This window comes from Etheostoma cragini, chromosome 15, assembly GCF_013103735.1.
Source record: "Etheostoma cragini isolate CJK2018 chromosome 15, CSU_Ecrag_1.0, whole genome shotgun sequence".
NCBI classification, from domain to species: domain Eukaryota; kingdom Metazoa; phylum Chordata; class Actinopteri; order Perciformes; family Percidae; genus Etheostoma; species Etheostoma cragini.
The window spans coordinates 3,270,636-3,293,844 of record NC_048421.1 but is presented as its reverse complement, the minus strand read 5'-3'; the positions used below and the strand labels follow the sequence as shown (position 1 = coordinate 3,293,844).

The window sequence follows — 23,209 nt, the reverse complement described above, 5'->3', positions numbered from 1 at the left end:
TTGTGTTTGTATATGTTCTTATTTTGATATGGATCCCCCTGGGTCTGAAATAAAGTTTATTATTATTATTATTATTAATACTGTAAGAGAAAATATTCACATTATGTACATCATGATATGAATATATATTGAAATAAATTCTATGAGCACAGAAAAAGCATAAGATGTAACCTTTTGATTAAATAAAGTAAATAGACTTCACTACTGAGCTTTAGTTTTTGTAAAGTACATGTCACATCATGCTTATCTAATGCTGCCCATCCCTGCCATCTCCCAGGATTCTCTCTCGCTCCCCGTCCTCAAGCCCCCCCATAACACCAAAACACGGGACAACCAGTCTAGCTGACGATGTTACACTAATCGGAGGGAACAAAACGGGGATCTTTGTCAGCCACGTGAGAGCTGGCTCCCCAGCTGAACTATGTGGACTGAAGGAGGGCAGTGAGCTGCTGGAGGTGTGTGTCTGGATAGTGAATATTTCATGTGTGAGCAAGCACTGTGTGTATGTACATGCTTATTTATGTGTTTTTGTACAAGTTCACATTACAGTTCTGTCTGCAGGTGTGTGAATATTTTGCAAGGTCATTGATTGCAAAAAAGTGTAAATGAAACATAAGAGAGAGAGAGAGAAACAAGATGAACATAAGAACCTAAGGCTGGAAGATAACATGCAGTTTTTTCTGTGTTGACCAGCTGGAGCGGGTTCTGTTTGGTGGGGGCAGTGTGATGCTGAGCCAGTGTACTGCTGAAGTCGCCCACTTTTCTCTGCAGTGGTGGTCCGAGCCTTTAACACTCAAACACCAGAGCAACCCAGAGGGTGAGTCAGTTTTTGTCAGAGATTTGAAATATCAACATAAAACAGTAATACTGTATTCTTTTAACTTTTTTCTGTCATGTTCCTTTGTGTCCTAGAGAAGTGAGACTAAGATGTCCCTTCTTCCCTTCCCTGTGCTTAGGATACTCCAAACTGTGCTCCCAGCTCTTGTCGCCTTCTTTCATGGGTGCTGACTCCTTCTATGTGCGTGCCAATCTCAGCATGGAGCCTCGCGGTGACTCGTCGTCTCTGGGTGTGTCCTGTGATGACATTATACATGTCACAGACACAAGATACAATAAAAAATATGATTGGCACTGTTCCCTGGTGGACCCACACACAGCCAAACCCCTGCAGGCAGGAACCATGCCCAACTACAACAGGTACGCCACATAGACCTTAATATGATTTTTGACTGCATTTTAATTCTGTCCATAGAGGTTTTTAACTGTGGCTCTGAAAGACATTACACTATTATAGTATGTAGTATGTTAAAAGTAATATCTTAATCATGCACAATAAAGAGTGTAAATAAAAAAATACTTTGCATCTCAGGGCCCAACAGTTGCTACTTGTAAAACTACGAAAAATGTCCCTGGAGCAAAAGGACTTCAAGAGGAGGGTAAGTCTTCCTATTTTTGAATTGAAATGAACAGCAGGCTCCCTTTCAGTCACTGTGCTTAACCAAACTATAACAGAACTGGTAACACACAGCTATTAGGTATTTATCTTTCTCCATTTTCCTACATGTAGTTCTTGAAGAAATCATCTGGACGTGTACGATTGGTCAAGGCAGTGGACCCCAGTGGCCGTGGGATTGGTTCCAGACAGCAGGTCCTTTACACACTCAACAAACGTAAGCACCAGCCATAGTGTTCCCGGAATGCAACACCAAATCTGTGCAATAAATCTTATTTGTTTCAGTATAGGTTTAATTTGACAAACTGTGTATGTGTGCACTTTGCCTCTGTGGACTGTGTGTCCTTTCAGGTCACGAGGAGCACTTGATCCCGTACAGTTTAGTGCAGCCGGTGCAGGTTCAGACTAAGCGGCCGGTCATCTTCTCCCCCTCCCTTCTCTCCCATGGTCTCATAAAGAGGCTGCTGCAACCTGCAGATTCTGTTTTTAATTTCAACACCTGCCTTCCAGGTATGTGCACATCATTACATGTTTACATTAAATGTCATGTAGCTGACGCTTTTATCCAAAGTGACTTTCAACCTTGAAGGTACAAACTCCGGACAGCAAGAAGTAAGTGGACATTATCGTTAACACTCCTGTTGTCCTCTGGGTCAAATTTTATACCTTTTAAAAAAGTTTTTGAATCAGAAATTTTGGTTTCCTTCAACCAAATTGTTAAATAAAATAACATGGATGGTTCCCTAAGATGCTCCTAACAAGTTAAATAACTGATCAGTTTGCTATTTTATTGAATTTGGATGTTTTATTTAATTTCATTGCATTTTAAGAAGAAAGAAGATTTAAGAACACTGAAAAAAGTGACAGAAATATAGGGAAAAACAACAAAAACATCCCAAAAAACACAAAAAATCAAGAAAGATGTGGAGAAAAATGGGAAAGAACTTTGGGAAAAGTGACAAAAACGTCAAAAAGTGACAACAAAAAAAAGATTCAAAAACTTTGGAACAACAACAAAAATTTCCAAAATAAGAAAATATAGAACTTTGGGAAAATTGACCCAAAAAAACTAAATGTTGGTTCACGGGGAGACAACAGGAGGTTTAAATACTGTACACCAAACTACAATGAACCAAATAAAAGTGCAACTGTTTTATTTTTTATTTAACCCAAACACTGATGAACTAAGCGAACAAAAAGGTTGATGATTCTTCACACATGATACACCACAGTCTCCCCTTACCTCTGTTTTACTGCGGTTTGCAGAGTCCATCCAGACTTCAGAGAGAAGTGAGTCGAACGTGTTCCTGTTGGACTCCCACAGCCCAGAGCCGGGTCTGGGAATACGGCTGCAGTCAATACAGGATGTCATCAGCCAGGTAATGAAAACAAAAAACACAATCAAGAAGGGTGTTTGAGGGAAACCACCCCATGACTTTCATACATGGACCCTTTCCTTTTTGGATGTCATATCTATGGAGCTCTCCACGACTCGCATAAATGGACCGCCAGTTAAGACTTTGGACACTCGGCCCAACATTGCTGAATCCTTGAAAACTATGCTGTAGACTTGTGCTATAGCCTTCTTGCTTCTATCTGTGCGTGTGTTTGGTCCCTTTTGTCTTATGCCAGTCTCCCTGCTAATGCCTCTTGTTTGTGTCTGTCTCTGTGTCTTCTTTGTGAGCGGCAGACATTGTTCTTGCTGTTGTTTTTTTGTTGTGTTTCCCTCCTTGTTGTATTTCTTCTCTTTGATTTGGTGTGGAAACATTTGATTGCAAGGAAGGATTGTGTAAAAGGTGCACTGTGCCTTCTTCGATGTGTGTCGTGGACTTTTCTGTGTGTGGTCGTCTAGACAAATGACAATGATAGACGGGAGGGAGGGAAGACAAAACAACACATGCAGAAAAAGACACATACACAGACCGACCCAAGACAAGGGACCGAACACCTGCTCAAGTTAATGCAAAGGTTGTAGCTCAAGGCTACGGCCCGGACCTCAAAACTTCAACAACGCTCAGCCAAGTGTCCAGAGTCCTACTGGCGCTCCATGAACGCGTGCCATGAAGAGTTCCACTTTTGCTTGTTTGTTTAAATAAGTAAGAAAAAGATCTGTCAAAAAGAAGGGTGTTTGTGGGTGAAATCAATAACCAGTCATAGCTACTAACTGTATCACCCTTTTAATGTCTTTCTCCCAGGACAAGCACTGTCTTCTGGAGCTGGGGCTGCCCAGTGTTGAGGGCTTATTGAGACAGGGGATTTACCCTATCGTCATCCATATCCGCCCAAAGAACAAAAAGCACAAGACGCTAAGGTAAGTGTGTATTCTTTGCTTAGCAAGTACAGTATAGTCAGTTCTACTGTAGCGACACATCAGATCAGCACGATAGTACTTCATTCAGGCTTGTCCAGGTCCTCATACACGTCCCTTTATTCCCGTTGTAGGGTCAATGAGGGATTTTCTTTTTTTTTTTTGTTGAGAAAACAAAGTTATTTTCTCTTACTTATGCTGCATATGACCCTCCAATAAAATTGTGTTTAAATGTGTAAAAGCGTTGTATATTTAAAAACTTTGGAAATACTGTTTCAAGTAAACAATGGCCTTCCTGTTTGTCTGTTCATTTTAAAAAAAAATGTAATTAAGAGAAGATAATTATAATTTTCCGGTTCTTTATCTTTGAAACTGGTAAAGGGAGGACTAATGTATAATGTACATGACTAAAATATAGATGTGTTTTAGTTTTTGGGGTTAAATCATGGAGTGAACTTAATGATGAGTTGAAAATGTGAATGTCTGTTGAGTTTCAAAAAAACTTTAAAATGTAAAATAAGTAGGGTTATGAAGTATTTTGATTAAACTTAGTTTAGTGGGGATTATAGGATAGACAAAAACCAGCCTTGGCTTCAGCCTTTTCCTTTTTTGGTTAGCTACGGCGGCAAACTGTGGAAAATAATTGTTTCTTTTATCTATGTTAACCAAAATAAAATGATTCAACATCATGATCAACACTTCAAAATAGGAAGCTTTTCCCCGGGTGTGGAGAGTACAGCGTGATGGAGGAGGTGTGCCAGGCCGAGGAGCTGCAGCTGGAGACGCTGCCCCTGCTCTACTACACCCTGGAGCCCAGCGCCTGGAGCAGCACTGATGAGATGCTTGCAGCCATACGCAACGCCATCCACAGCCAACAGAGGGCGGTGGCATGGATCGAACTGGATAGGCTGCAGTAGAAGAGGAATACAGAACGTTTAGGTCTTAAATTCACAACGCAAAAAAATTCTCCTGTCTTTGAACAAAGCAGCTGGCAGCTGGCGCCAAACCACAGCCAGTTTTCTATTTGCAGCTAAGATACATTTTTATATTTACTTGTAATCTCAATAGAGGCCTTGTATAAACTTGTAAAACCATGTAAAACCAGCTGGACTGGCTGCAGTGGGAGAATAGTAAAAACTTTTTAAAACTAAAACATCTTTGACCCACATGAGACATTACAGATACTTGAGTTAACAGGAATAATGTCATGTGACCTTTTCCCCATTCACACATCTTAGTTTTATTACATAACTGTACCTTAAAAGTTACGTTCAAGGATCACACAAGGTGCTCATTTTCAGTTATGTTGTGACCTGTATAGGTTAAGGGGATTGTAGTATGTTGTAAGCAGGGATGTTGTGACGGGTTGACATGCTCTTTAAGATGTAAACCAATTATAAAGATCATACTTAAAAACATCAAACTGACACAACTGTAGTAATATGAATATACCAAAGGAGAAAAACTACATTTCTGGATATTATTAGGTGGTCTGTGAATGACTGAATGTCACCAAGGGCTGCATTTTACACTACACTGTACAACTGAAGCTGTAGTTCACTATGACAAAATATTCTTGTTTTGTACTGCCAAATCGCTTTTGTAACCAGTTTCAAGAATAAATGTAAACAAAATAGAATTGATTTTAACTTCCCTTGTGTGCGCAAATATACAACAGACATGATGTAATTGTTTTTTTATTGAAATATAACAGTGTAGCAGTGATAGAGTCAATGAGGAAGGTTCTAACATGTTGAACCACAAATATAGACAAAGTGTCGTAAACAAAAATAAACCCACTCAACTAGACAAGTCTATTTATTTTTGTATTAATTTTGACTTTAAGAATAACTTCCGTATATATTCTCATTAAAAGTGACACTTCCTGGTAGTGTTAACATGATTCCTTGTCAGAGGAAGGAGATTTGACAACCTGATTCATCAAATCAATGAAAAATAATTATTATAGAGCATATAAAAAGACTTGAAAATGAATTGTTGATCTTGTAAATAAATTGTTGATTGTTAAATTTGTTTAATTGTTTGATTGTACCTAAAACATGTAAAAATAGTCAACATGTTATAAGGCCAATACAGTCTTGGGCAGGTCATATATTTACAGATTTGAGACCCATTTTGATTTTCTTTTTCCACTCTTTAATGTACACAAGTTCATATACAGAAGTACAAACATACATAGACAGTAGTTGGCCCATTTTTTTAATTCATAAAATTCTTTATCAAACATTGTGAACAAACAGACATTCAGAAAAAAAATCATAAGTAGTTTTACTGCCACAATAACAATTCGCATGTAGAATTTGCCTCGGTTGAAGGTGCATACATAAACAAATATTCAGCAGCTCATGGACATTATTATCCTGAAATTAATAATAATAATAATAATAATGTATACTTTATTAATCCCGCAAAGGGAAATTACAATTTACAATGATTAAGTATTTTAAAAATACATATTGATCAAATGACATATGAGCAGTAAACTATATATAAAACCTTATGTATATAAGCATAATAAATAAAAAATGATACGATTAAATCAATAGAACTTATTTAGGGGCTACAGGTTGACGTATTTGTTACGCCCAGCGTGCATGACGTCATGTTTCCCTTGATAAGACGCCCTCTGGTGGATGGCGTCGGTAGCGCCCTGCTCCTCCTCCCCTCTCTGATCAACAACCAGCCTGGTGATATCATATGCTGCCTAAACCTCCACACAGAAGCAAAATGGCCGATAGTAAACTAACCAATTTTACAGCGTCTGACAGTCATCAAGGGGTTATGCATGTGTTGTTTACAGCTTGAGAACTATAGTCGCTCAAAACGGATACTCGCCTTCCCTCATTTTTTTCTACGATTAACATTTCGCATTTCGGTAATGTCATTTCTTATTCAATTTAGCCTTGAAAGCCTCGAAGAACTAGCTCGCTAGGCTAGCTACCTTGCTAGCCTGCTAGCGGTAGGTCTGCAAGAATTTTTGCACAGCAGCACTTTATGTCCTATGTGATTCCCGAAGTAAGTATTCAACTTTAAAATGGTGGGCTTTGATAGCTTTCATGTTGTGTGTGTTTGTTAATAACGTTAATTATTTCCGCCTTTTAAACAAGGGTTTTAGAGGAGCTTCGCTTGTTGGCGTTGCAATACTGAAAAACGTCACTGAAGTTCGTGGTTTCACTTGGCCCTGTCGACCGTTACTACTGATGAACCAGCTTGCTAGCAGTCTTTTCGCTGACTTGTCTGTAGTGTTTTTGTTCCCACTGCAAAGTTAAAAATTGTTACAGTGAAATGTGTAAATTAAATGCACGGTGTTTTAAAAATAGTGGTTATGTCGTTAGCTAGCTAGCTAATATGTCGTGCCAGTTGTCTGCGAACAACTGCGTAGAGGTTAGTTTCGTCGCGCAGAGCGATAGAGGCACCTTGCTCTGGGACAGTCTACCGCCGCGAGCCCCCGGCTCTCCAGGTCACGGCACAGTGCTCATCAGCTGCTTTAAAGTCGACTACCATTAGCTAACTAGTTGCTCACCCCAGTGAATCTCTTTTAGAGGTCCCTAGTAGTTGCACAGCTATGGCTGACTGGCTTGTGATTTTCATTAAATCCAGGCTGTTTGCGTCTAAAGCGGTTGCAAACATCTGATGGTAGGGGTTCCCATACATTACATAAACTGATTCATGTTTAATGGTGCAATTATGTAGGGTACACTAATGGGTTCAAGCCAAAAGTTGTCCGGTTAGCTTTCATTAGCGCTGTGTGACATGATGCTGATTAGCAGCTTAGCTAACAGAAACACTGGGCGCAGTCCTATTTACAGCTCTCTGGTATCTCAGAACGCTTTACATTTACACTTAAAACCGATTGTTCCAGCCCCTCTGTGGTATGTTTTTTCTTTCCACAAAAGTGGGCTCACATGACTTGGGTATGAGCTGTGTATTAGCATATTCTATAGGATTAATTTTGGCAGCAAGTGTGAAGTTACCGAGAGCTTATCTTTCATAACACCGGACACATCCCTTTATGTTTTCACGTTAAAGCTAGTATTGCTGCCTTTACATATCTACTGTAATGTAGAAGAACTTTCCAGAAATGTTGGAGAGTTTGAAGTGACTTGTTTGGCTGCTGCCTGTGTTATCCGTTGGTTAGAGTTGCAATCGTTTGCTCGTTTTATGAATTATGCAATGAGAAGCTAGGCTCCCAAGGGCTTGTGTCAAGCCCGTGGCGAACGATACAGTCCTTACAACATTGAGTGTGTAGGATAATGCTTGGCAGTGGTCTGTATAAAATACATATATTATTCATTTTGAGCACAAATGTGAATGTGTGAAATGTATGCCCTCATCAAGCATTAAATTACTTTCAGTGTGCTGTGAGGTGTGACATAAATAATTGATTGTGTATGCTTCTCTTCACAGACAGGAGAATCAGGAAAGGGAGCAGTAGTTCATGGAAGACAAGAAAAAGAAGAAAGAAGATAAAAAGAAAAGGGAAACCTCTCAGAAGGTAAACAGGTTCACAGGTTGTTTTGTTTTTTTGTAAAGACCTTTCAGAGAGTCTGTGATATTCCGGCCTTCATATGTTTACTTAACACTTACTTGGCACGGGTTTGTGTTTTACTAGAATTTGAATTAAATTTATTTAAGTTTTAGGGCTTAGATTTTGTCATGTTTGTATTCAATGCCATATTTTAAAACTTTGCTTAATTGCCGTAGCCCTTTTTTTTATTCATCGATTTTTCCACTGAAAAATTATTTTTTTCCTTATATCTGACTCCCTTGTTCTTTCTATTTCAGGTGCCAGAACAGAAAATCAAAGGTATGATTTTATCCTCTTTATTTTTATTTTTTTCATCCACTCACTGTTCCCATGGTCTAGCTCATGTCAGTGGAATTGTATAGGGTTTAGCAGATGTTAGCCCACCCTTTAGGCACTTGACACATTTTCTTCCACTTTTTTAAAAAAAAACGTTTACTAAAGATTAGCTTAATTTACCTGCAGCTTATACCGCATATCATCCTATTGTACTTAAGTCTACCAGATGTTTACATCCTTCATTATATGTATATTTCAGTGCCAGAATCAGCCAAGCCCTCCTCTTCCCTGACGCTCGCCACCCCAGGCTCAGTGTCCCCCAGCCCTGGCCCTGTTGCCCCCTCATCCCCCAATCCTGGTGCAGCCGGGGTTTCTGCACAAGTTCCTCCTGGTGGTGGGAACAATGCAAAGCAGCGGACTGCTGTGGCCAACGGACAGCCCTCCTCCCCCTCTGGAAGCCAGACCTCCCAGCAGCAGCGATACATGTCCAGAGAGGTTCCACCAAGATTTCGCTGCCAGCAGGACCATAAAGTGCTACTGAAGAGGGGCCAGCCACCGCTGTCCTCCATGCTGCTGGGGGGAGGCGGAAGTGATGGGGCTGCAGGAGGGGTTGGAGGAGGCAGTGGCTGGGTAGCCGCCCCATCTCTTTCCACACAGGAAACAGATAACCCCAATGCAAACACAGCTGGAGGCACAGGTGTGTAAATGTGTCAGAACAAAAAAGATGATCAAGTTTGATATTTAATCCACTGAAGACCATATTTTACCCCTTGTTTAGAAAAGCCACTTTGCATTTCACAGTTTATCAAACAGCCATGAAAATTATTTTTACAACAGCATACAACCCATCAATTGACTATAAAATAACTAAAACTGTAGTTTCAAAGTTTTATATGACAACAGTGTTGTGTGTTCACTGTAATGACTAGAACAGGTGGATCTACCAGATGGTATGTTCTGCAAGTTGTAAGTTTTGTTAATGCTTAAATTGTCAATTAAATGAATGGTCTCAATTTTGTCAATATAGATTCCAACCTGGGTTTATCCTCCACTTCACCCCCCAACTCTTCATCCTCATTATGTGTCGCTGCTCTGTCGTCTTCTTCTACTACTACTACTACTACTACTACTTCAACTTATGCAAATTCCACATGGGGGGCAGGCTCTGGCAGCCAGTCCTCTTCTCAGGGCTGCGGTAAGGTGATTGTGGATGGGACGGACCTGGGGGATTGGCCTAGCATCCTAGGAGCCAAATTGAGTTCGGAAGGGGCTGGAGGAGGAGGAGGAGGAGGAAGGGAGCAGGCGCAAGACTGCCCTGGTAACAACAACAACAGTAGTGCCTCATGGAGTGAGAAAAACATCCAGCAGAAGGGAGGAGCAGTGGGAGGAGGAGGAGCAGGGAACATGGACAATCCTTCCTCACCTCGTTCTTCTCCTCTTTCCTTCTCTTCCTCGCTTAATGAATGTGTTCAGTCAAGTGGTGGTGTGTGGGGCTCTTCCACCTCCTCTCCAGAGGAGGCAGGGCTAGGATCAGCAGCGTTTTACAATTCCAAAGTCTCCCATCTTCTTCCTGGGCCTCAGGAGAGCTCTGTGGGTGGCAGCAGCAGTGTCCCTGGTGCCAATTTCAACCCCAATGTGAACCCCTCTGCCTGGCCTGCTCTGGTGCAGGGTGGGACATCATCTTCAGCTAGCGATGGCCTTCCACTACACTCGTCCATTACTTCAGCTTCCTCGTTCTCTGCCAGCACCACTCTCATCACCACTCACTCTCTTTCATCTGTGAATCAAACTGATCTCCGTCAGCAGCACACAGAGACAGCTGTGGGATCCAGGAGTGGAGAGCAGCAGCACTTAGGAACCTTGAGGCCAGAGTTGGGTTCAGGTGGGGAAGCAAGAGGTTCAGGACCAAATCAAGAAGGTGTGATTGAGAAGGATTGTGCAAGTGTTGAAGGAGAAAGGAGTGGTCATCTTTCTGGCTCTTCGTCTTCCTCCTCTGCTGCCTCTTCTTCTTGGAGATCCATGCCTCCAGTGTCCTCTGACCTGTGTGCAGGTGCCTCACAGGCAGATGGGTGGGGTGGAGGAGGGACTGGAGCTCAGGGGCCGGAAGGGAATGTGTGGGGCTTTGGAAGCAAGGGTGACAGGACAGGTTGGGGTAGGGGAAATGATGGTAGCTCAAATACCACAGCGGTATCTCAGGGAGCGTGGGAAGGAGGCAGTTCAGAAGCCGAGTGGGGTGGCACAGTGGGAGGTGTAAGTTCGAGTAACTTAGCAATAGGAAGTGGAAGAGGAGGAGATGGGAGCAGCAGCAGTAGTAGTGGAGGCAGTGTAGGTATTGGTGGCAGTGTTTTGCAGGACTCTGCCTCACCAAAGTTAGCAACTATGACAAAAGCTTGGGACAATCAGAAAGGGATGGAAATTGAGGACGGGGAGTGGGGTGGAGGAGGGGGAGGGCCGACTGAAGGCACTGTAGGTGAACCGCCTTTATCTAGTGGAGGAGGGTCCAAAGCTGGAAGTGGTGAAGGAGAGAGTGATGGCAGCGTACATAAGCAGGAGCGAGCCTCGTTTGTACACCAACGTTCCGACCAGAACTCCAATGCTGATGTGGCCTTACTCAGTATGCTCAATCGATCTGACCTGGACCCAAGGGTTCTGTCTAATACGGGGTGGGGGCAGACCCAGATTCGACAGAATGTGGCTTGGGACCTGGACACCACAACAGGAGTAAGAAAGAGAAATGAAAGAAGCACTTCATCTTCCTCTACATTCTCATCAGCAACCATGAACACTACCACTAATCGCAGCCCTGGGTACCCATCTAACACCAATACAATAACTAATGATCCATCGGCTGGCAATCACTCGACCAGCCTGAACTCTGGCCCTGTTACAATGAGGGATGGCTGGGATGGTGGTGCTGCACAGTCCAACTGTGGTCCTCGCATGCTTGGTAGCACTATAAGAAAGCCAGGAACGCTAGAAGAAGATGCGGAGGGCAACCAGGGGAAGGCAGCTGGAGGCTGGGGCGATCTCCCACCTGAAAACCAGGGCAAAGGATGGAGGACTGAAGAAAAAAAATGGGGGGATCACAGAGGAGGAGGCAGTGGAGGAGGGAACTGGAAAGAAGTTGGAGAGCAGGGTAGTGGTTGGGCAGATGGTCCAGAGGATAAAGGGACAGGGGGATGGAAGGGGACTGGACGAGGGGAGTCAGGTAGTTGGGGAGGACAGTGTGGAGGAGGAGACAGGGTACAAAGGGACTCTATACCTGGAGGTGGGTGTGGAGATGGGCGAAGCAGAGCTGTAAGCAACTCTGATGACAAGGGGTCTTCCTGGGGTCATTTGGATGAAGGGGGATCTCAGCGAGGAGGGTGGGGAGGGGGAGATGTGGGTGGAGGCAAATCCCACCAGGACTGGGGGAGTTCCAAGCCCCACACAGCAGCAGCACATATACCAAACAGCCAAGTGGCACCAATGAAAGCCCCAAATCAACAGCAGAACCAATCACAGGTCCAGCAGCCACAAGGAGGTCCCATTCAAGGAGGGTGGACTAGCCGGTCCAATGTTGGAGGTGGAGGTCCACCATCCAAGAATCAGAACCAAAGTTCAGGGTGGACCTCCGGCCCAATCCCACAAATCTCTGGGGGCGGGGTTGACTCACTGGAGCCCAGTGGCTGGGAAGAGCCCTCCCCTCAGTCCATCAGTCGCAAAATGGAAATTGATGATGGCACTTCAGCCTGGGGAGACCCAACCCGCTACAAAAGCAAGAATGTAAATTTGTGGGACAAAAAGAGTGCTACGCCTGGTCAAAGCCACAGTCAACAGGCCCCACCACCATCCGTCCAACAACCACCTAGAAGGCAGCAGGGGATGCAGCACAGCAGGGATGCAAACCCTGGCAATGCTGCAGTGGGTAAGCAGAAGATTTATTACCAAAGTAGATAGAGCATCAGCATTTGAAGTGATTTTTTTAAGTATTGCAAATTGTCTGTAATCTGCAATCACCAGTTATTTTAGTAACGGCAATGTCTGCCATATCGAAACATAATTGACTTTACCGACTTTGGTCATCACAATAACACATGTAAGTTGTTTTCTTTTGCATATTCTAAATGTGTGTTCCATTTCATCAATGTCCAGGTCCAGGCATGTGGGGAGGAGGTGCACAATCTGTGGATAATGGTACAACTTCTTGGAGCCAGTCGTCAGATTCAGCAACAGGTTGGGGGGATCCAGATGAACCCAGCAAAGCTTCTGGCTGGAGGAACCCTTCACCCAACCCTGGTAAACCTGGTAAGAAGAGACAAAATGTGTGTAATTCAAAATATTACAAAAACCTACATATTAGTTGTTAATGCTCACTATGGTTTTCGTGACACGGTGCAGCATTACAAATCTCTCAATTTGTAAGTGTTCAGCATTTTTTTAACCACAAGATACAAAGGAAATCTAGAGAAATGACTGCCAACATTGTTATAACCATCTACTTTGGTTTTTCTGCAGGCACTAAGTCAATGGAGAGCTGGGGTGGAAAGGGAGAGGGCTCTGTTGCAGCCTCCCGTCACCCCAGCTGGGACGAAGAAGATGATGGTGGCGGAGGGATCTGGAATAGCACTGGTTCCCAAGGAAACAGCTCCTCCTACAACTCTGGAGGTTGGGGTCAGACTCATGGAGGAAAGAGAGGCAACCTCAAGGTAGGCTCAAGGCGGTTCAAGGACACACAAAAACTAGTTTCACTTTCCTCGCTTGGTTCATGTGTAGTGTTTTTTGTTGTCATCGCAGTCTTACTTAATTTTCTTTTTTGACTAAGAGTAATGTTTAAATTTCTTTCCTATAGAGTGGAGGAGGGGACAGCTGGATGAATCCTGTGTCACGGCAGTTTTCAAACATGGGTCTTCTGGTAAAACTACAAAAAGATAATCTTAACATTTCTAGCTAATGGAAACAGTAATTGTAATGAGTTATTGATGATTTAGTTGCATGGCTTATGTCATCTTGCAGCTTTTTTCTCCCTAAAGTTTTAATCAAAACCTGTTACTCATATTGATGTGATCAGGATGGAGGGGATGATCAGTGAGGGCTCTCTTAACGACTGTGTTCATGACTTTGTTGTTTTGTAGGGCGATGACCCAAGTCTTGACAAAAAGATGGAAGGAGACAAGAGAGGAATAACTGACTATAACGGAGAGATGCGGAGGGGGGGAAGAGGTGGAGGAGGTTATCGTATGCCTAGTTCCAAAGACATGGGTCCTGCTGACATGGGGCCCTATAGTGAAAAGGTATGAGTCTGTTTAAAGTGCATGTGGCTGCAGTAAAGGAAAACTGATCCGTTCTATCCATGTGCAAAGATGGTAAAGGTTAGGCACTGACCTCGAATGGATTGGGTCAGGGGATAGGTTAAAAACGGATCAGGGGTCAGGTTCAGATTGGGTAGGGACAAGCCAACAAGAATTAAATCACTTTACAGACCTTCCATTTTCTTTTTTTCTTTTTCTTACCACCCCTCCCCCTTTCGGAGGACAACTTCATTTTTAATAAGCAATATATATTTTAATATACAGAACTTCCATTTTCAAAGTTGGCTACCATTTTGTTTAATTTCAACTTTTGCTACATGGTTGTGTTGTGCTAACTTAAGGACCTAAGTGAAGAACTCACAGTGAAATGAGAACTTATCACATGTTACATTGCATTGTCTTCATCGTTCTCCAGATGGGTGGCCATGGGATGTTTGTTGGCAGTGGCGGAGGGATGCCTCAGCCTCGAGGGATGCACCAGTCTGGCCTGCATCCAATGAACCCCTCCCAGGGTTTACGTGCTCAAGTGCCTCATCAGTTCCTGTCGGCGCAGGTCGGTTGTTTTTTTGTCTCTAATGTTCTTAGTTATGATTTAATGTAAACGGATAAGGGATACGCAAAGGGATAGGGTTATAGTAAATTTATGCTTCTGCATTAAATTGATGCTGTGGGTAGGTACGTGAAGATATGGACCCTACGTCGGACTTTAACCTGTAGCCTAACACACACCTCTCAAAAAATGTAACTACACGGTGCGAAAACAAAAATCACAACAACTGCAATTGGTGCGCTTGGCAGCATTGCATTTGCCCCTACTCATTTCTGGGTTCTCCTTTTCAATAATCAACATGAAAGCAAGGAGAGGGTTAACTTTTCTTAATACAGATTTACGACCGTGGTCAGAAAGAACAGAGGAGACACTTTGTTTTTCTCACTATGCCTCTAGAGTTGGTACTCGCTCCAAAGCTAATTTCCGTCACTCTCCCACTTGTTATACACACACTACTCTGCACACACGCGCCGGTCCTGCTAGAGTGGTCAAAGCAGACACCAACACACAAGTAAAAACTTCAGTCCATTTACACAGGCTACGGCGAGAGCTCTGCATAGAGCCTCTGCAGAAGCATTAATCCTATGTCACACAACCACACTTTCACTACTAATTGAATATTGCCCATAACGCTGCCTGATCGCCTTGACTCTCACGTGGTTTATGATGTGTACTGTATATAAACTGTTTATGTAATTGTTTTATTTTCACAGCATTCCTCAGCTTTCTGTTATCAGACATCTTGTATCAGACACACACTTGTTGCAACTTGAAACCTTGAATTCGAAATTGGATTCTGCTTTGCGGACATACACATTTCTGAACAATACATAAATCAACACCTGATTTCTTTTAGGAAAACAAGATTTACAGTTTAAAAAAAGCAAAGAATCACTTGTCCTAACCTTAACTTTAACAATGTTTGGTCCTCAGATCCTCATCAGGCAAAGCTTACATAGATGAACCACACAATACATATATAGGCTGTAGGCTCTCACCTGAGAATAAGTCCAATATTGTACAACCTAGTGTATGTCTTGGAAAAAGACACTTAAAAAATGGAGAGGAAAAAAAGAAGACTAATAGTCAAATTACGCATTTTCATTAGTTATCAACAAGGAAAACAAATGAAATATATTTTAAGAACAGCTTTTTAATATACATAGCCTTCTTCTCCACCAAGACTGGAGAGTGAGCGAGATTCTTTGTCCCAGTTCAATAGTTTGAACCTACACATCTGTAACTAAGTATTGCAGTATTGTTAACTGTGAATTTGAATTTGTTTAGTAATTCATACATTTGGAATGAAGGGAGCTTGAAGAATGGATTGTCCCTGTTTCTCATTCTCATCAAGTGTTTGTATCAGCAGCTATACATGAAGTATACATACTATTCCTGTGATATGCAGGTTCCGGGTCCTATGCTGAAGCAGATGCCCTCACCTGGTGGCAGTGTGGGTGGAGTGGTTGGAGGAGGAGTAAGCGTAGGAGGAGGAGGAGTAGGAGGAGTAGGAGGAGTAGGAGGTGTTGGAAGTGTTGGAAGTGTTGGAGGGGTTGGTGGTGTTGGTGGAGGAGTGTTCCCTCCTCAGATTTCCCCACAGCAGCTAGCAATGCTCAGCAACATTTACCCCCACATGCAGCAGTTCCATCTGGTAGGTGACTCAATTTTAGATCATCACATTGAAATAATTATTTTAATGCTCTCTGTTTTGTACAACAGTCTACAGTATTTAGTCTACAACTGTCTTTGTTTAGCTCTGTATTGGATTATTTTAAAAACTACATTGTGACTTGTAATAAACCCACCCCCTATTGACATGCTCAGAATGTCTATATCTGAGCACTAGCCTATTTATTCTTTGTAACAACCAACCCACAGGCTTGTCAGCTCCTGCTACAACAGCAACAGCAGCAGCAGCAGCTCCTGCAGAACCAGAGGAAGTTCCCTCAGCCTCAGCCTCTCAGGCAGCAGCCTGACCCACAGCAGGTATGCACGATCATGTGCTTTACCATTCAATGCACTGTGATCAGGACTTCAACCGTTACTGTTGTATTTCTCTGTTGCAAAAACTGTACTTAACATGAGTTATTCTGAAAGTGATTTATTTTCTTAAATTGTGTCTTTCTCAGCTGGCAAGGATTATGGCTATTCTGCAGCAGCAGAGACAGCATCAGCAGGGTGGAGTTGGAGGAGCAACAGCAGCAGCAGCAGGAGGAGGGAGCTCCAAACTGTCTCCCTCTCACCTGGGAGGAGGCCTGTCCAAACAGCCCATGGTGGACCCCCTTTCACATCCTGGAATGGGGGGGGCCTTATCAGACCTTCATGCCAAAACTCAAGGGATGTACTCTGGTGAGTTCAACCAGTGGCTCAGACTCCATTTGTTTAGATGTGATGCAGCTGTATAGATAACACTAAATAAAATTAGTGTGTGGTTTGAATTTGTATTGTCTTTTTGGGGTGTTTATTATAATAATAATTAGGGCTGTCAAAAATAGCGCGTTAACGACGTTAATTAGTTGTTGTTAATTACCGCAATTTTTTTAACGCATTTCACGCATGCGCAGTGTGACAAATTATTCACGTCAGGAAAGTGGTTGGGAGCTTGAGGCGAGATATGGAGCAAGGTGAGCAAAGTGGGCCTATTGACGGATTCAAATATAAAAAGAATGATGATGGTACAGTTAACAAGTACAAGGTTATTTGCAAGATTTGTAACAAGGAGTTTCAATTTCACCGGAGCTGTTCAAGCTTGAGGTACCATGTCAACGCCAAACATGCGTTTCCTGGCCGTCAGGTTCAGCAAACGCATCCACGAGCTCTATGAAAACGAAAAAGAAAAAAGGAAAGAGGTCTTGGCTCAAGTAAATCATATCGCCCTGACAGGAGACCATAGGACATCAGTGAGTAACAACAATTACCTCGGAGCAACGGCACATTTCTTCTTTTGCGCTGACTATATTAAAAACTGAGGAGCGTCATTTTGCGGAGGCTTGTAAAGAACAGTTCCTTTCTGTTGCACGTAAGTGGGACATGGAGGGCAAGACGACAACCATTGGGACTGACAGTGCACATAATATGTATCTGTGTCCTGTTATTTATCTTTTGGTATGCATTTCAGAAAAAAAATGGTTAGGATTCAGGTGTAAATGCAAATAGTGATTAATCCTGATTAATCCACTGAAAATTCTGATTAATTTGATTAAAAATGTTAATCATTTGACAGCCCTAATAATAATATACATTTTATTTAGCAGCGCCTTTTTAAGCACTAAGACAATAAAAAAACAGATACAAGGAACAGAAAAGTATAAACAGTTATGGGGAAAAAAATGACAGGAACAGGGTATTTACAGATAAGCAAATGCTTAGCATTTTAGATTCCCGCCTTAGGTACACGTTGTCAGCAAATTATCAGTGACTGAGATTTAAAAGCAGTCCCATCAATGCTAAACATAAATTCAGGGAAGAAATACAGTTACCAGCTCAGCCAAAAGTTATTTCCGGTGTCTGGATAGCTCAGTTGGTAGTTTGGGAGCCTATATATAGAGGTTTACTCTGTTCAGCAATTAGCCTGGGTTTGACTCAGACCCGCAGCCCTTTGCTTTATGTAAACCCCCTCTCGTTCCCTCTTCAGTTCTTGAGCTGTCCTGTCAATAAAGGCTTAAAAATGCCCCAAAATAATGTTTAGAAAAATAATAATATTAGTGGAATGTAATGTGCAAATGAATGTTTTGTGTTGTTCTGCTTGTCAGGGCTTGCCCCTGGTGGTAACCTGTCAGGACTGGAGCTCAGCTCCATAATGGGTGGGATGAAGGACACAGGAGGACAGCAATCACGATTCAAATGGATGATGGAGGGACACTCCCCAGCTCCATCTCCCCCTGAGACAACCCTTCACAAGAATGGTAGGTTAACAGGTAGTTTTTAACATGATTTTTTAAATGCACACCCAGGATGTGGTCAATCTGGTCTCAACTGCCTTGGCAATCACCTGCAAATCGATTAAGTGATATTAACATCAGTCTATTTGACCTTATTTCCCTTTTTGTGTGCTGTCCCCAGGCCCTTTAAAGGTGAGAGGAGGATCCCCTTACTCCCAGTATGAAATGCTTGGCAGTGATGGTGTGGGGATTCCCCCTCAAGGCTCTGCAGACAACTGGCATCGGACCCCTGGGAGTAAAATGGGGAACAAACCTGCCACATCTAGCTGGCCTCCAGGTGAAAATGCTTTCTCTGCTACAAATTACCGAAGGGCGATAAGTTAAGATTAAATTATGAGTAGAATGTAAAAAAAATGTAATGTCAAGACACACTCAAATATGCATGAAGCCACGTGTTAATTTTAATCAATACTGTTCTATCTCAGAAGCTATTGTGCCATTTTCATATAATGCCAAAGAAAAGAACAAATATTTTTTTAGCCACCCACTATGTACAAATGTCAGATTAAAAATGGGGGGGGGGGAGTGGCACTTAATTTCAATCTATCAATACATTTTCTGTTTTTGTCTGACAGAGTTCCAGCCTGGTGTTCCCTGGAAGGGAATCCAAAGCAGTGGAGACCCAGAGTCTGACCCTTACATGACCCCTGGTAGTGTTCTTGGCTCCCCAGGACCCCCGAGCCTCAACGACTCTGACCACCAGTTACTGCGAGACAACATAGGTATTTGACTAAACGTGACAAATATTTTGATGAGCATATATGTTGGACTGTGGTTGCCTTGTCTTGTTTATCACAGGACGTGTTACTTTGAGATCACCTTGTACTGTTTTGTAGGGCCAAACGCCTCCCTCAACACGTCGCTGCCTTCACCTGGTGCCTGGCCCTACAGTGCCTCAGACAGCCCCCTCAGCAATGCACACAGCACAGGTATTTTTTATTCATTTTATTTTGACATGTTGCACTCATATTTTTAGTTTTAAATGTCATTCATTTAATTAGATCAGTTGTTATTTAAGCTGCCAAAGCGGTTTGATGTACTGCGTCCTCTCTTCTCCCATTTCTGTGGTCTGTTTGTCAAAACCCCTTTTTCCCCCCTTTCTCCCACCTCCCCATTTCCTCTCCAGGAAAGTACTCGGAGTACAAGCCCAGCTGGCCCCCAGAGCCCATCGGACAAAACAAGTTGTGGAAGACCAACCGCAACAGCTCACAGCTGCCACGACCCCCTCCTGGCTTAACCAATCAGAAGCAGGCCGCACCCTCCCCATGGGGTAGCGGAGGCCCACGGTTGGCCCGGAGTTGGGGAGGGAGCGGGATAAATCAAGAGTCGAGATTTGTGCCAGGTACATTTGTGCCATTTAAAGGAAAGCTTTAGATTATTTTATAACCATTTGTCAACTAATACTTAACTAATGTATAAAGGAAACTCTTCTTAAAAGTGATATGAAAATGGGTCGTCCTCTAGCTCACCCAGTAAGAGCATGCGCCCCATGTTGGTGGAGTCCTTTGCACCGTCCAGGGTTTGCTGCGTGTCATCCCGTCTTTCTCTTCCCCTTTCTTGCCTATCAACTCTTACTTGTGAATAAAGGGTAAAGCCCCCAAAAACTAATCTTTAAAAAAAAAGTGATATAAAGAATCAGGTCTTAATGCAGTATCATGAAACAGACCATAAAAGTTGTCTTTTTGTAAATCTTTAGCGTATTTATGGTGTTTGTAATGAGCAGTGACGTCCTTGCTTAATGTTTCCTCCTTGTCTGTTTTTCTTTTTCTTTTTTGTTAATAGGCTCATCTTGGAGCGATGGCGTTGCCTCCAGAGGCAGCTGCTGGTTGCTGCTGAGCAACCTGACCCCTCAGGTAAGGAGTGAGAAAGGTCGAGAGAGATGGAAATCCTCAAAATTAAATTAAATTAAATTTCCAGGGATTTTGTTCCACTAACAACGTCGCCACCTGTAAACCTGCCGTCTATAAGCTAATACAGAGCAGAAGAGGTGAGGAAAAGATTTAGCAGGAGTATGCTGTGCAAGCAATGTAGAAAAAAAAAAGTTAATTCAACCATTCATCACAGCAGAATTGACCATGGCTACAAAGTAACACAGCTGCTCAGATTGGTCAGGGTTCGAATTTAAAAACATTAAATCACTGTACTCGTTTAACTGTATTCCCTTTCTCCTGCCTTATGCAAATTAGTGGGATGATGCGTGACCCAGCTGTAATTGGATTGTGAAGTTGGATGAGCCATTTAATCAATTAGGGCTTACATAATGACACTTACATGAGACTGTTTTGGGAAAAGCATGTTTAATCAAAATAAATTTGGCCTAGCTAAGTGCTTGTGCAGCGCACAACCTGTATAGCACACTATAAGAGTGACAGAATTACAGACTGATAGAGCCACAGTGTACAGTCTCACTGTTATTTATTAATACACGGTTCTTCATACACGTAAATGTTGCATAACCTCCTACATTCCGTAACCTTTCCTTGTCCCTAATAATGAATGACTCTGGATTCTGTAGATTGATGGCTCCACGCTAAGGACTATCTGCATGCAGCATGGCCCCCTGCTGACCTTCCACCTCGGCCTGACGCAGGGCAGCGCTCTGATTCGCTACAGCAGCCGGCAGGAAGCAGCCAAGGCGCAGAGCGCACTGCACATGTATGTTAACCTGCAACCTCACTAATACACATACTTAACATTAAACATGCTTCTGTTGATCTAAAGAGCCTTGTCTTGTAAATCCCTCTCAGGTGTGTTCTGGGCAACACCACAATTCTGGCGGAATTTGTGAGTGACGAAGAAGTTGCACGCTATTTTGCACATTCCCAGGCCGGAGGGGCCGAGGGGGGCAGCTCAGGAGGGTCAGCAGCAGGTGGGACGCAAGGTTCATCTGGAATAGGCACAGCTGTGGCCAGCAGTGGCGGTAACTCCCCAGGGAATGAGCGGGCAGCAGCGGGCTCAACTTCAGGCGGAAATGGTGGTGGCGGAGGGGAAGGTGGAGCAGCAGGTCTAGGCAGTGGGAGGTCCTCCGGCTCTGCCTGGCAGAGTCTAGATGGTACAGGCAGTCCTTCAGAAACCTCTTCAGCCCAAGGACCTGGGCTGGGGATCTTTTCCCAGTGGAGCACCAACGGGGCAGGGGAGGGAGGGGGTGTCGGGGCAGTAGACTCTGGGAGGTCTGGGCTCTGGGGGGGCATGAGTGCAGGATACCCCAGCAGCAGCAGCAGCAGCCTTTGGGGAGCACCACAAATGGAGGAAAGGCACCAAATGGACAGCCCTGCCGCATTGTTGCCTGGCGACCTGCTGGGGGGGGGGGCTGATTCCATCTGATGAGAGCCCTCTATTTGTACGTGTAGGTTTGGACACACTGATTAAAAAATACACTGGGATTCATATTTACTTACTATAGCACACACACACATTTACATGGTATGCATATTAATGTAATACACGTATACACCATGTGCATACTTGCATATTAATGTGCACACACATCAAGCCGAAATGTGAGACATGCTTACACACATTCTCGTGGCCAGACTTAAGCTATTATATAAACAAATGCAGGGACTGTTAGATGTGTATACAGCCTTTTTCCACAGATGAAGATTTCAACTGCTTAGACTTGAAACCTGAAAAAGAATGAAAAGTCAGTTGGTCTCAAAGACTTGACTGGATTGCAATGTGCTTAGTAAATAGGGGACTTTTCAACAGATTTACATACACATGCACACACCAAATACAGACAAGCCTTCAGACAGATGGGCACTGTAAACAGCATTACCTTCATCGTATAAGAACTTAAAACTACTACATGATGTGAGGTTGAAGTGCAGTTTGTATTCACGTCCCCAGAAAAACGGAGACCGAATCCAAACACATGCAAACAGCTCTGATTGAAAACAGAACTGTATATTACTGTGTATGTTAAGTTTCATCTTTTTTTGAGTTTGTATGTATGGTTTTAATTTTTGACAGTGAAAATATTGAAAAATGTTATTGTTCTGTTTTCAAAATGCTGACCTCCTACTGTTGTATCTCACGCACTCTTTCTCTGTTATTCTCTCTTGAACATGTTTGTTACTGTTGCAGTGATAAATGTTAAATTGCTGGCAGTTTGAGGCTATGTTGCATTTCTCCATGTGTCGATACTGTGTGCAGTGTCATATACACTATATGGACATGAGTATGAGTGAGACTGAGACCAAGTAAGTGGATTAAACCACCCCAGTTTTTGTGTGTGTGAATGTAAGGATAATGTGTGTATGTGTGTGCGCGCGCGCATGTTACTGCCTGTCATAATGTGGGCAAGGCTGCTTACTATACAGAAGGTCTATACAATTTTTTTTTTTGAGTGCATTCGGTATACTGCTGTCTGTGTGTTAAGAAATATTGGCACTAATGCTTTTTTTTTCCTTTTCATTTGAAGTTTTTTTTTTTTTTTTTTTTTTTTTAAGCAGACTTGTCTTTTTTATTGTCCGACCTGCAATAATAAAAAAGAACATTTTAATGATACAAAGAGCTGAAGGCATATGCGTTGAGTAAATGGACATGCCAAATCTTATCAAACTGTGTGGAGTGGGAGGGAGGGGTGGGACGGGTTGTTTACAGATGCAGAGAGTTACCGTACGTTTTTAATGTTCTGTTGTTGTGTATTCGTTTTAAATTAAGACAGGCTTTAACACTCCTGTTCAGTGTTTTCGTTATGAGATTTTACAAAGGAAAAATTTATTTAAACAAATGAGAACAAGATTAATAAAGATGAAAGTATTGGCTTCTAAAATTGTCCTTGTGGTCATTTTTGTGTGTGAATATGTTTCTGGATGGTGGTCAGTAATAAACCAATC

The 23,209-nt window shown here is 42.8% G+C and overlaps 2 protein-coding genes across 3 annotated transcripts in view; both read left to right on the top strand.

The window, feature by feature from the left end:
* The window catches only part of zmp:0000000896 (caspase recruitment domain-containing protein 10), an 18,865-nt gene extending 13,470 nt beyond the window's left edge, over positions 1-5,395 (top strand). Inside the window, exons 16-24 of one of the 2 annotated variants that reach the window (XM_034893218.1) lie at positions 278-455; positions 694-817; positions 957-1,197; positions 1,370-1,436; positions 1,568-1,670; positions 1,805-1,963; positions 2,720-2,832; positions 3,649-3,764; positions 4,475-5,395. In XM_034893218.1, coding sequence (XP_034749109.1) covers positions 278-455; positions 694-817; positions 957-1,197; positions 1,370-1,436; positions 1,568-1,670; positions 1,805-1,963; positions 2,720-2,832; positions 3,649-3,764; positions 4,475-4,505 — 1,132 coding nt within the window. In that variant the 3' untranslated portion in view covers positions 4,506-5,395. Of the gene's footprint in view, positions 1-277; positions 456-693; positions 818-956; positions 1,198-1,369; positions 1,437-1,567; positions 1,671-1,804; positions 1,964-2,719; positions 2,833-3,648; positions 3,765-4,470 lie in introns of both variants that reach the window. The other variant, XM_034893217.1, reaches the window with a different exon arrangement.
* A 1,069-nt stretch (positions 5,396-6,464) lies between these two features.
* On the top strand, positions 6,465-21,741 carry LOC117957453 (trinucleotide repeat-containing gene 6B protein-like). The gene is made up of 21 exons (XM_034893191.1): positions 6,465-6,797; positions 8,190-8,277; positions 8,568-8,589; positions 8,846-9,283; positions 9,614-12,493; positions 12,721-12,873; positions 13,084-13,274; positions 13,418-13,480; positions 13,701-13,859; positions 14,293-14,430; positions 15,836-16,078; positions 16,306-16,413; positions 16,557-16,776; positions 18,180-18,332; positions 18,490-18,645; positions 18,944-19,090; positions 19,205-19,297; positions 19,495-19,710; positions 20,151-20,221; positions 20,884-21,023; positions 21,116-21,741. Exons 2-21 carry the CDS (start codon positions 8,221-8,223, stop codon positions 21,690-21,692), a joined length of 6,225 nt encoding a protein of 2,074 aa, XP_034749082.1. The 5' UTR covers positions 6,465-6,797; positions 8,190-8,220; the 3' UTR covers positions 21,693-21,741.
* The last annotated feature ends 1,468 nt before the right edge of the window (positions 21,742-23,209 follow it).

What these genes read in the sequence shown, in the direction of transcription:
- LOC117957453 (XM_034893191.1), top strand. Translation starts at nt 8,221, where the DNA reads ATGGAAGACAAGAAAAAGAAGAAAGAAGATAAAAAGAAAAGGGAAACC. An exon ending in GCCAGAACAGAAAATCAAAG is followed by an intron (nt 8,590 to 8,845) that starts GTATGATTTTAT and finishes TGTATATTTCAG; the next exon opens with TGCCAGAATCAGCCAAGCCC. An exon ending in AAACACAGCTGGAGGCACAG is followed by an intron (nt 9,284 to 9,613) that starts GTGTGTAAATGT and finishes TTGTCAATATAG; the next exon opens with ATTCCAACCTGGGTTTATCC.